The 13,272-nt window shown below is 36.9% G+C and overlaps 1 protein-coding gene across 1 annotated transcript in view; it reads right to left on the bottom strand.

Moving 5' to 3' along the window:
• The window catches only part of Adamts19 (ADAM metallopeptidase with thrombospondin type 1 motif 19), a 202,891-nt gene that overhangs the window by 96,337 nt on the left and 93,282 nt on the right, over positions 1-13,272 (bottom strand). Inside the window, exon 8 of the mRNA XM_021150815.2 lies at positions 5,949-6,054. Coding sequence (XP_021006474.1) covers positions 5,949-6,054 — 106 coding nt within the window. The remainder of the gene's footprint in view (positions 1-5,948; positions 6,055-13,272) is intronic.

The raw sequence follows: 13,272 nt of genomic DNA, 5'->3' as shown, positions 1-13,272 counted from the left end.
TCTACCACTTTTAAAAAAAAACAACTGTGAATTTTATCTGTGCTGGTGAACACATTAGTCATTAGAATGATATCATTTAATCATCATAATAGCTGCATAATGTTCCCATTAGAATAGCTTCAACTTTACAGATCAGGACAGCTCTAAGGTCAAGGAGAGAATCTGTGACTTAGATGTATGTCCACTCAATTCAATGAATGCTCAATCAGACAAACCTCTGAATCACCTTACACTTCTCTTTCTGGACCAAACTCCATTTAAAGAGATGATTTTAGTTCTGAGGATATCTTGTTTGAATGCCTCCCACTTAGCAGAAACACTTCTCTCTACATAGAGCCCCATAGCCACATAATACCACATAATGCACATTGCACAGAAAACTGTTTAAAGTAAGACATAGTAACACCTCCCCACATGCTGTGCGACTGAACTACATTTTAATAATCTCAGTTTAAATTCATTTCGACCAAAAGCCTTGGGCAAATAAACCTCTCCACTAACATTGTACATGGTTGTCAAGTCAACTGAAAAAATATTTTTATCTTATAAAACTTCTCAACTTGTTTAAAAGTCCCTGCCAGGAAGTTTTTGTGATATCCTGCGGAAAGCTGGAGACTGGTTTGGATCTTGAAGATGGTCCCTTTTGATGTTAGAAGAGTTGGAGAACACTCCCATTTGGGGAGTAATTTGGAAAGGACTTGATTTGTAAACAGTAATATTTTAAAAAGGAAAGAGTTTTTCTCTAAGTGAGGAGGTGAGGAGGATAAAGGAGAGATAAATAGCAGTAAAGATGTTTTACAAAGCAATAGGAAAATATATCATTTGGAATCTCCCTTAAAATACTACTATATATAATACAGCTTATATATATTCATAAAACTGTATTTTATATTTAATTATATATACAAACACACATACATATATGTATATATCATTATATATAGTTATATATATATAGTTATATAGTTTAAATAGAGTTATGCCCTTTCCCACAAAGCCACAGAGTAACAGAATATCTACAACTAGGAAAGGAAACCTTTCTTCCAGTTGTTGGTTAGAGCAGTCCTGTAGACTGCAAAACAACACAGTCTTTGAGTTCAGTTTCTGCTCTGCAATTGTAGCCAGTTGCCTCCCAGATCTTCAAGGTAGACCCTGTTGCAGAAGACATCATAGACTTGAAGGAACACAGCAGAAGTGGACCTAGAAAACTCTTCCACAATAATTAACTTTCCCTATCAGAAGGCATTATTCCAAGTGCCAAGGGAGAAACACAGTAAGAGTATTACTCAACTGTAAGGCCTGATAACACAATAAAAACCAGCGTGGTAAGACATCCCCAAGAGTACAATAGTGGCAGTTATACATTAGAGATAACAAACAAGTAAGTGATTAAATTTAAGGGACACTAAATAGGAGGGATCATGCCTGCTGCTGAAAACCTAAACAACTACCCATAGTGAGAGAGGTCATAGACCCTACAAAAAAACCCGCTACTACCATTACTTTGAAAATCAATAAAATTCCTAACTCTCATACATAGATATATACAGCTCTCATTCCTTATCATAAAAACTTCTTTTTCAACAGATGGAGGCAACTACAGAAAAACACACTGTCAAATACACAGAAGTGACATTGTGGTGCATAGGGTCAATTGGTATACCAACAATGTAATCTCTACACCTATGGCTCAGGGAACAGCAGGGAAGAGGAGCAGGAAGATAGTAAGAGCAAAGGACCAGGAGAGTTGCTGAAGATAATGTCTTCTAGACTTAACAAGGAATCCTTACCCATGAAACCTCAAGAATAAAGCTGCCTAAACAAGATTCTCATAAAAGCGGAATTGAAATGGCAATTTGGGTGAGGGATATATGTCAAGGTCCCAGCCCTAGATAAAGGCCTAAGGAAAAGTCACTAACTGCCTAGAGAGGGACAGTTTCCTTCAAGGATGAAGCCGCAGATCATCCAACCCCATGTAGTCAGCTTCAACATATAAGCATATGAACAGCACTAAATGCACTCAGCATAACAATGATAATTAAAGAAGAATAAGGCAAAAGCAAGAGAAGGCAACGTGGGGAGGTTCAGAAGGGGAAGAGTGGAAATAATGCAAATAAAATTTTCATGTATGAAATTCTAAAAAATTAAATTTAAAAGAGGTTCTACTGGTGACTGTGTTAGTACTTTTCATGACATAATATTTATGTCATAAAAACTAATACAAGAAGAAACAAGTGATGTCTATGTCTAAATGGAAGTAAATTGGTTTCCATAAGATGTCATTTGATTCTACTGAATATATAAATATATCTGATTCTATATAATTGCACTGTGGTGTCCTCATGGAAAAATGCTTATATATTAGGAATTACAAAATAATTTATATCTATTATTTTATTTTAATTTTAATCATTTAACTCACTTTAATTTGCAATAAAACCCAGCACAAAACAACTATTTCTATTAGCATTTCTAAGACCTATGTGAGACAAGGCAACACATCAGATGTGTGCTAAAATGCTTTCCTGGCACACATGAAGGCATGGGTCCCATCTCCAATCCAAATATAAAAAAAGAGAGAGGTTTAAAAAGAGAAAGAAAAAGGCATACACAAGAGGTTTCTTTCAATTTCCCCAACGCTGGAGAGCCTGCCTACAGGTGTTGCAATCATTCGATGAGCTCAAACTATGCCTTGGTGCTACAGGAGATAGCATCATAGATACAATTAAGACCAGGCTCTACCCTCAGTACACTGATTATCTACTGCAGTTGGGACATTCCTGCTTGCTTAGCCCACATCCTAAGAATGTTTGCGGTAAACTTCTCCTTCCTGTCTCCGCTTAGCTGCCTCTGCTGGTGTCCATGATGACAATGGCTGATGCTATCAACCTGTGGAGCACCAAGAGTCCAGCCTCCAAAGTAAAGTCCTTTCATTTCTCTTGGTAAGAAGAGATCCTTAAAACATAATGGACAGGGTATTTAGATAGACATGACATTAGTTAGATGGTGTTAGTACCATTGATTGAAAGAGAACATTGGTCCATAGGGTATAAGAAATCTCACTATGGTACATTTTCTGAATGGTTCTTATTTACTCGAAAGTTCTGAGAACTAATGAACTAGCTAAAACCTACTCTTTACAACATTTTTCAAAATATCTGCCAACGGACTTCAATTTAATTTTGCCTGGAACAGTTAGCCCTAGCCTAACATGTGTCGTTACTTTCTAATATGATTTCCTATGCAAATCTTCATTCATGTTTCAACTCAAAATCTAACCTTTCTATATCTACAAAGGTGTGTTTAATAAATATGAGATCTTTAGGCCCACTTTTCTAGTGACTTTCAATATCTATGTCCTTAAAATACAGAGTATGCTAGACATAATTATTACTAACTATTGGGTTTGGTGAATATTAATAAATATCTATATACTATGACTGCCTATAATGTGTTTAAAGCTGTCATTTTAAAAATTGTCATTTAACACTTTTTCTGTGAAATATGCAATTTCTTACCATGTGAATATTTACTGTTTTATCGGCACATATAAAATTATAGTAGTAAGCACACTACAATGAGAAGAAAGTAAAAATATACAGGTGTCTTCTGAGAAACCATAAGCAAAGGATTCAATGTCCCCTGTCCCTTTACCCATTCAGGTAAGTAATGTATGACACTGGCCAAAATATACGTGGTAGAGGAAAGCATAACACAGTTGTTATAGAAAATTCTAGGCAATACAACACAGTAACACTAAATTTATTCAAACCTGTCATTAATTTTAATAGGATAAGGGCTACTAATTTTATAAAGAATAATTTTAAATATTTTCAGAAGCAATACATTTCTAGAGATTAAAGCTTTATCTATTAGTACCATCAGTTAATATTGTTGTAAAAATTCCACTCAACAAATCCTAAGAGAAAACAGTTTGCTGATTCTTAATTGCTTTATTTATTAAAAAATTTTGGCATATAGTAATTGTACATAGCATTGGCCATTTAAAAATAGTTTCCTTCCAGTATATCACATTATTTGTCCACATTCATCCCCAAACCCTCCCTTTAGCCTCTATTCTCTCCTTCCTGCCAATCTCCTCTCCCAGTCTCCCTAATGATTTTGTGTCATAAAAAATGCAATTTTTCATATCTGGACACGATTTTGGGTTGCAAATGGGGGAAAATGTGATATTTGCCTATTCTCTGTCAGCTAGTTTCACTTAATCTGAAAATCGCCAGTTGCACCCATTAAACAATACATATTCATCCTGCTTTAGGGCTGATGCAACTCTACTGTCTGCTCATATCATATTTTGTAACTTGTTAGCTTGTGAACAGATTAGAAAATAATAACAGTAAACATGGAAGACCGAACTGAAGATAAATGTCTTTTGCCATATTGATTACCCTTCTTGGTAAGACTTGACTAAATCTGACATTTCTACTGCTGATGTGGCTCAGAAGCTGCAAAGCTTATATTCAGAATTAAGTTTGTTCCCAATATAGACCTTGTCCACTATAATAATCTTTCTGAAAATACAAGGGGGAACTTTTACGTAATTTTAATCTTAGAGTAACCCAATCACAAAAGTATTATGCTCAATCTACTGAATGAAACCTTAGGTCCAAGGATAGCTGATAATCTAATGTAGGCATCCAGAAGAGAATGACTTCCATTCAATGGCTTATGATTAAACCCCACTCCAATGGATACAACTTTTTATAACCTTGAGAGCGTAAATAAAAATTCTTTATATTTCCAACTACTTTTGCTATTATTTGAGAGTCCTGACAGCACTTAGTCACGAGATTATTCCTCTGAGTACTGAAGAATGTCTAAATACTGTTCATGTGCCACTGTCACCAATTATCATTGGGATTAATGACACTGGCAGATCTAGACTTGCAGGTCCTGTGCCCAGCAGTAGATGGCCCACACAAAACCAATCCAATGCATTTTTGGGGGCTCTTTGCCTCATGATGCTTGGTAGATGCCTTGTTTTTCCTTTTTTAAATCTTTTGTGTATAATTATGTTTTCTGGTGTTAAATTTTCATGGGATTCCTATGTATGTGAACATGTATCTCTCTAAGTCCATATGTGTGTTTTTTTGCATATTTTCTTTGGTTCATTTTTTCTTCTGTTCATTTTGTCATATTCCTTTTTGTTTGGTTTTGTTTTGTATTGTTCAAATTTCTGATTATTTAGACACCTATTTGCTCTTTAATGGGAGAGGAAGAAAGGGTGTAGGAAGAGGAATGGAAGAGGAAATGGGAGGATCTGATAGCAACTGGGGAAAGAAAAACCATAATTAAAACATATTGTGTGGAGGAAAATCTATTTTCAATAAAATGGGGGTAGAGGAAGGAATGATGGCTGTATGCATCCTCTTGTGTAATCTACTAATTGCACTGGTCTGTGATTGGGGAAGGTGCTCAGATGTGACAAATATTGCTCAGGATCAAGTTAGTGCTGACCACATTCCATTACTATGTCTCATTTAATTGTTTAGATACTTTATCTAAAACATGTAAATCAGTTCACTCTGTCTATGCAGATAGCAACAGGGATTCTATTATTCTGAAATATTTTTTACTTTCTTGAATACTTGTTAAAAACACACATTGCTTTGTAGTTTCATGCCTGTCCATGATATTTATTTGGAAATGTGTAGTGAAATCAGCCATGCACCATCTTGATAAGGGCTGCCAGGGCACAATGGGGTTTATTCAGACTATGAGGAAGGGTTACAGGTTACAAAATGTGCTTTGCATTATACTTCCCTCTGCTTCTTACCGCAAGTTCTTCTAAGTTATCAAGAACATAGATTCCAAAAAAGCAATAATAATAATAATAATAATAATAATAATAATAATCAAAGGCATACAGGGATCCCCAAAACTCACATCATTAATCCACGTACAGTATGGTGACGCCTTTTACTTACTTGTGACCCATTTCATGAGCGATTGTAAACGCAAGGTTCAGGCCATTGTCTTCAGCAATAATACACTTCCTCTTTTCACTACACATTCCATTCAAGTAAGCAATACCTAAAAGACATTGTTAATCATGTATCAAACACAAAATTTATAGGAATCTTTGCTAAAATAATACAGGAATGACAATGAGTTTTTTCCCACTTAAAGGTAACAACACTGAATTGAAAAATCAAGTCTTTAGGAATGAAATTTCAGGTGGAAATACATCTGCATAAATCTATTAGTATATTTTCAAATATTTTTAGAGAAAATTATTTTATAACTTAATGAATCCCCAAAATTCACATTGCACAAGGAGTCATATGTCATATTTCTTTTCCTTGAGACAAATAATCACAATATATAAAATATAAATAGAACATAATGTGACATATTTTTCAGTTTTTGAGAATTCAGACATATAAAAATGGAAATAAATTGAAGTTAATTTTAGCTAATAGAATTTTTAAATTGCATTCAGTGAAATCGTATTTTAGGCAATGCAAGCACTAACTATAATGTTTAAATAATTACAGTATTGCCCTTGAAGATATTGCTTAATATGACATCAGTGCAAAGTATACATGGAAGTGAAATATTCTTTATGATAGAGATCTCAACAAGCTACTGGTTATTTTGTTTTTTCAGATCAGAAAAATAAAGAAACTGTTTTAATAGGATACTAAAGCTATTTAAACTTTTTGTTAAATAAAATCAGAAAGTACTTGAGTTCATCGTTTTTTTTTTTAATTAGGTATTTTCCTCATTTACATTTCCAGTGCTATCCCAAAAGTCCCCCATACCCCCCACCCCACTTCCCTACCCACCCATTCCCATTCTTTTGGCCCTGGCATTCCCCTGTATTGGGGCATATAAAGTTTGCAAGTCCAATTGGCCTCTCTTTCCAGTGATGGCCGACTAGGCCATCTTTTGATACATATGAAGCTAGAGTCAAGAGCTCCGGGGTACTGGTTAGTTCATAATGTTGTTCCAACTATAGGGTTGCAGATCCCTTTAGCTCCTTGGATATTTTCTTTAGTTCCTCCATTGGGGGCCCTGTGATCCATCCAATAGCTGACGGTGAGCATCCACTTATGTGTTTGCTAGGCCCCGGCATAGTCTCACAAGAGACAGCTATATCAGGGTCCTTTCAGCAAAATCTTGCTAGTGTATGCAATGGTGTCAGCGTTTGGAGGCTGACTATGGGATGGATCCCTGGATATGGCAGGGATCAAGTACTTTCTGATTTTATTTAACTGATACTACACTAATGAAGAACTGTATGTTTCTCATCAAATATCTCATGGTCTATTCCATTTTTTTTTTCTCTTTGCTTTTCTGCATACTTTAAAGCCTGACTCTTCAAAAAGTCTTTCTATGTGTAACCTCATTATGGAGGAAACTCCTGACAGTGGTTTGGCTGAAGAGATTCAAAGATATGAAACTGACATAGGTGCATTCACTTGGGGGCCTCATGCTAGGACAGTGTCAGCCAGGAGATGACGTTAGGTGGGTCCTGAGAAGACATGCTCTGTCTCTCTGAAGCAGAGCAAGACATGAGATTATCCACTGCAATGCTTTCTTCTGCTGACTGTTCTACTGTAGCTGGTCAGGGTGAGGATGCCCCTCCAGCTAGAAATGAGCAGCTGTCCTCAGAGCCTGTTCCTGGGGCTGAAGTTGCTATTACCACGTGCATGGAGATGGACCAGCCATATGCATTACTTGACTCAGAGATACCAGCCATCGGAAAAGCTGACCTGCTCAAAGAAGGTCATGAAGAAGCTAAAATATCAGATGGAGAAATAAAACAGACACAGAAGTTAGAAGATCCTATGTGGGCTTCTGGGGGTTCATTTAATGATTTCACCCAGGCCCAGGACACTTCATTATTCACCATGCAGACAGATCAGGTGGCTTGGCTGAAACTGAGCAGGCTCTACCTACATAGCCCCAAGCCGAGGAGCCTCCTGCCACTGCTGCTGCACCTACTGCTGGGCTGGACCTTGGGCTAGAGATGGAGGAGCCAAAGGAGGAGGCTGTGAACCACCACCCAGAGTGTTCTTGGCATTCCTACATCAGTCATTAATCAAGAAAATAATCTGAAAGGGCACCTGGTATTCTCCAGATGGGATGCAAAATGGAGAATAACAACAACAACAACAACAACAGAATCAACCAAACAAACAAACAAATAAGAAAAATAAAAAAAAAACATTTCTAACATTCAAAAAAACCCTTTTTTTGAACATTTGAAAATAAAATACTAATCTGTGAATTGTCTTCCCAAAATCCTAAAGTTCACTATAATTGGTATATTGTTTGTTATAATAGCTCCCACAGGATTCCTACACATTCTATCATTTTTTCACTCAAAATAAAGTCATCTGACCATCCTCTTCTGACTCAAAGGAGTTTTTCTGTCTATGTATAGTATGTATGTATGCATGTGCACCTGAGCATTTGGCCAGAGGATGATGTCAGATGTCTTTATCAATTACTTTCCACCTTTATTCTTGAGGCAGGATCTCTCACCAAACCTGGGGTTTGTTGGTTCGCTAGGCTGTAGAGCTAATGAACTCCAGGAATCTCTCTCTCTTCATCTATCTCCCCAGCATGGACACTCTAGGTGCACACTGCATCCTCCAGCTTTATACATGAGGATCTGAACTCGGGTCCTCATGCATGCACAGAGGGCACTTAACTGAACCTTTTCTCCATGTGCCTCTCTCATAATTCATACATTTCGAACAAGGTACCCAAGACCTCCAATATCATACTGAGATTTGTGTTCACACCTAGCTCCTTCTTTTGCCTTCTAGCTTAAATAGGAATAATGCACAATAATGACTGTGGGATTTTCTCTTTAGTAGATGCCTTATTAACTTAAGAGAACAGCTTCCTGAAATTCTTGCATAGTAGAGGAAAAGGATGCTCCACTGTAGGTGATGTAGGCGTCCCAGATAAATAGGAGGCAGACGGTGTCCGTGAGAGAGAACAGAAGACAGAAAAAAAACTGCACCAGGATATGAATCCCTCTTCTGGACTCTGCAGACACTTGCATTCCTCTGCACATACTCCACCTACCTGGTCCCCAACCCCACACAGACAAAACTGGACAAAAGATCTCTAAAAACAGAGGCCAGAAAAGGAGATGCATGTCTTTTAATCCCAGCACTTGGGAAGCAAAGGCAGGTGGGTCTCTGAATTCCAGCCTAGCCTGACTTACATAGCCAGTCCCAGATCAGCCAATGATACATATTGAAACCATGTATGGGTGAGGGAGGCCGGGGTGATTTTACAAATATATATACTGGTGACTGTTACCATAGAGTGGAATTATAAAGTCTCAGAGACATTTTAAGTCAAATTATTCAGTCATGTTGCCTAAATGAAAAAAATTTAATGTTAGAATGAATTTAAGGAAGAGACAAAGGTAACCAGTATACACAGAAAATGTAGAGAGAATTCAGATGAACCAAACAGTGCTGCGATAAAGCACAAGGGATCGTGTGTGAGTAACAACTTGGTAAACACAGTGGGGGAACCTTGGTTTAGAATCAAGAAGCAAGGGGAATTGTCATAACCTTCCTGCACCAGCATGTAACACGGGAGAGCAGAACGTGATTTCTCTGAGGATCCTTGAGTATAGAAGTCTATAATCACAAGACTTTAGGAAATCATTTACTATTGTTTTTATGAAAAATATGCTAAATAATATTATTTATAGACTCTGAAGACATTTATACCCTAAATTATAAATGCATATTAAAGAACAGAAAATAGTCAAGAGATGATTATGTATTTACACAGAGGTATCATCACAGTTATACTATAAAACCATTACCACATATTTCAGGAAAAAAATGTGTAAGTATATGGTAATTCACTGATAGCAACTGTACAATGTGCTGAGATTAAGGGTGAATTTTCTGCCTCTTTCCCATTTACCAAATCATGTGTTCATAGTGGTTTATCGTGGGAAATGTAAAGCTTATAAACACAGTGATCATCTTTATAAATTTCATTGATATTTGCAACTTCTCATAGACCAGATTGTGGTTTAATAATTAAAAACGATCTTCTGCTCCCACTCTACTGATGCACAGGCTCAGAAACTTCAGTTAGTGCTTGGTAAATGTGAAACTCATTGCACTTAATTTAGAAGGTCAAGGAGATGTCTTTGCCTTGACGGTTACAGAGAACTTCTGTTGCCATTTAAAAGAATTGTGTTATTTTGTTTCAAAGGCCACCTTTTTCGGTTCCTTTCAAAAGCTCATATGTTTCTTATTATAATAAGGTCTAGGGGTTAGGAGAGGAAAGAGTTTAACAGAGCTGTTATTAAAGATAGATGTAATGCAGACCCATTTCAAAGCACCATTAATGTAAAGAATTCTTGAAATGTATAGCAAACAAAAACAGTCTTCTACTTTCCCATCTAAGTGAAGCAAAATACAAACCAGGATCCAGAAGAATCTTTCCTCTAAAAACAAATTAAAACTATGCTGACACAAGAATACCCTGCAAAGACCATGGGAGACTCTCAAAATGTTGCAGGATGCATTTATGAAACAGACTGTATGAAATCAGCTCATATCTGACCAGCTAGATAAACACAAACAGAACTAAGGGTCCTTTGCTCCTGGACTTCTGCTTTTATGACTAGGTGGACCATATGATTTCAAAGTTCTGACTTCTGGCACAAGGTTTCATCAGATACTTAGATAATTTATTTACCTCATAGCTATAGCATATATGTTATTTACCTATAAGGCATTACTTCTTGAAGTCTATGGCAGTCAAAATTCTATGTAATGAGCATGAGAGTACAAATATTTTGGTCATAGTTTTAGAAGTGTGAGCCATACAAACACCAATTTTAAAATGTGCACACAAAGATATATACATTGTTGTAAAATATCACAATAGAAACAATATTTAATTTTTCTAAATATGTTAAAGAGGGAAAACCAGGCAGGTTTTATGAGAAGGAAAGTGGCTGCTAATACCACCAATAACTGAAAAATGAGAACACTACAGGAGCGGGTGAATATCCCTGAGCAAACATCTGAGCGTGGCATGGGACAGAGAAGCTATGACAGTAAGTGGTGCAGGATCAGTAGATGTGCAGGCTATCTCTTCATCAAACAATTGATTTAGCATGTTCTAATATGGCCTGTGTTTAAAAGAATTTGATATGTGAAATTCTCTGGAGCTAAGATTAATAAATCATTTTTGCTTTAAGCATTAAATAGGAGTCTAAGTTTGAAGGATCAAGATATATTTTACACATTGAATAAAAAAACTGAGTGTATAAAAATAATATCCAGATATTGAAAATCTATAGGCATGACTGATTACATAAACCTTTACAAGCTAGCAATCCCACCAACAATGGAGGAGTGTTCCTCTTTCTCCACATCCTCGCCAGCATCTGCTGTCACTTGAATTTTTGATCTTAGCCATTCTGACTGGTGTGAGGTGGAAGATGCTGGCGAGGATGTGGAGAAAGAGGAACACTCCTCCATTGTTGGTGGGATTGCAAGCTTGTACAACCACTCTGGAAATCAGTCTGGCGGTTCCTCAGAAAATTGGACATAGTACTACCGGAGGATCCAGCAATACCTCTCCTGGGCATATATCCAGAAGATGTTCCAACCGGTAAGAAGGACACATGCTCCACTATGTTCATAGCAGCCTTATTTATAATAGCCAGAAGCTGGAAAGAACCCAGATGCCCCTCAACAGAGGAATGGATACAGAAAATATGGTATATTTACACAATGGAGTACTACTCAGCTATTAAAAAGAATGAATTTATGAAATTCCTAGCCAAATGGATGGACCTGGAGGGCATCATCTTGAGTGAGGTAACACAATCACAAAGGAACTCACACAATATGTATTCGCTGATAAGTGGATATTAGCCCAAAACTTAGGATACCCAAGATATAAGATAAAATTTGCTAAATGCATGAAACTCAAGAAGAATGAAGACCAAAGTGTGGACACTGTGCCCCTTCTTACAAGTGGGAACAAAACACCCATGGAAGGAGTTACAGAGACAAAGTTTGGAGCTGTGATGAAAGGATGGACCATCTAGAGACTGCCATATCCAGGGATCCATCCCATAATCAGCTTCCAAACGCTGACACCATTGCATACACTAGCAAGATTTTGCTGAAAGGACCCAGATATAGCTCTCTCTTGTGAAACTATGCCGGGGCCAAACAAACACAGAAGTGGATGCTCACTGTCAGCTATTGGACGGATCACAGGGCTCCCAATGGAGAAGCTAGAGAAAGTACCCAAGGAGCTAAAGGGATCTGCAACCCTATAGTTGGAACAACATGATGAACTAACCAGTACCCCGGAGCTCTTGTCTCTAGCTGCATATGTATCGAAAGATGGCCTAGTCGGCCATCACTGGAAAGAGAGGCCAATTGGACTTGCAAACTTTATATGCCCCAATACAGGGGAATGCCAGGGCCAAAAGAATGGGAATGGGTGGGTAGGGAAGTGGGGTGGGGGGTATGGGGGACTTTTGGGATAGCATTGGAAATGTAATTGAGGAAAATAGGTAATAAAAAAAAAATAAACCTTTAACATATTGTGAAAATATTAGTCTGTCTTATTAATTGGCTTATGACTAGATTATTGATTAAAAACAAATGGCCATCTAGGGATACAAAAATCACAATTATACTAGTTATGAATATGATAGCAACATCATTACAAATGTCAATTTTAAATACACTTTTTCAGATTCTCTTAAATATTAAAGTAATTTAGGATATCATTGACAGTGTAATTTCTATAAATACTAAGGAAAATATACTTCCAGCATAAAACAAAATGCAATCCAAGACTGTAGCAACTCCCTTGATAAAATGAGGTACAATAATATGTAGATGTTAAAGTGCTTATGTGTATTTTAACATGAGTTTGTCTGACACTCCATTTATGAAAAAACATGAATGTTTAACAAAGCTTTAAAAAAAGAGAGAATTCTCCCATACTAGAAAGGTTCTTTATATTTCAATTTTGGAGACTCTGGGTCAGGAGCAGAAGTTACCACATCCTCTGAAATAACAAGTGGTGGTATTTATTATCAGGCATAGCTTCAAGATGTCTGTGGGTATAGTCTATGTCATAGCATACAGGTTGAACTAAGAATTACTTCTGTATCCCTTAATACAGATGTTGTAACCCTGATACAGCATCTATTTGTATGATGGTGAAGCCTGGTCCAGGGATCTGGAAAGTGAATACGGTTGATTATGAATGGCCCAA

This window comes from Mus caroli, unplaced genomic scaffold, assembly GCF_978045245.1.
Source record: "Mus caroli unplaced genomic scaffold, Mus_caroli_1 scaffold_19, whole genome shotgun sequence".
Classification (NCBI taxonomy): Eukaryota; Metazoa; Chordata; class Mammalia; order Rodentia; family Muridae; genus Mus; species Mus caroli.
This window is presented reverse-complemented; position numbering and strand designations above follow the sequence as displayed.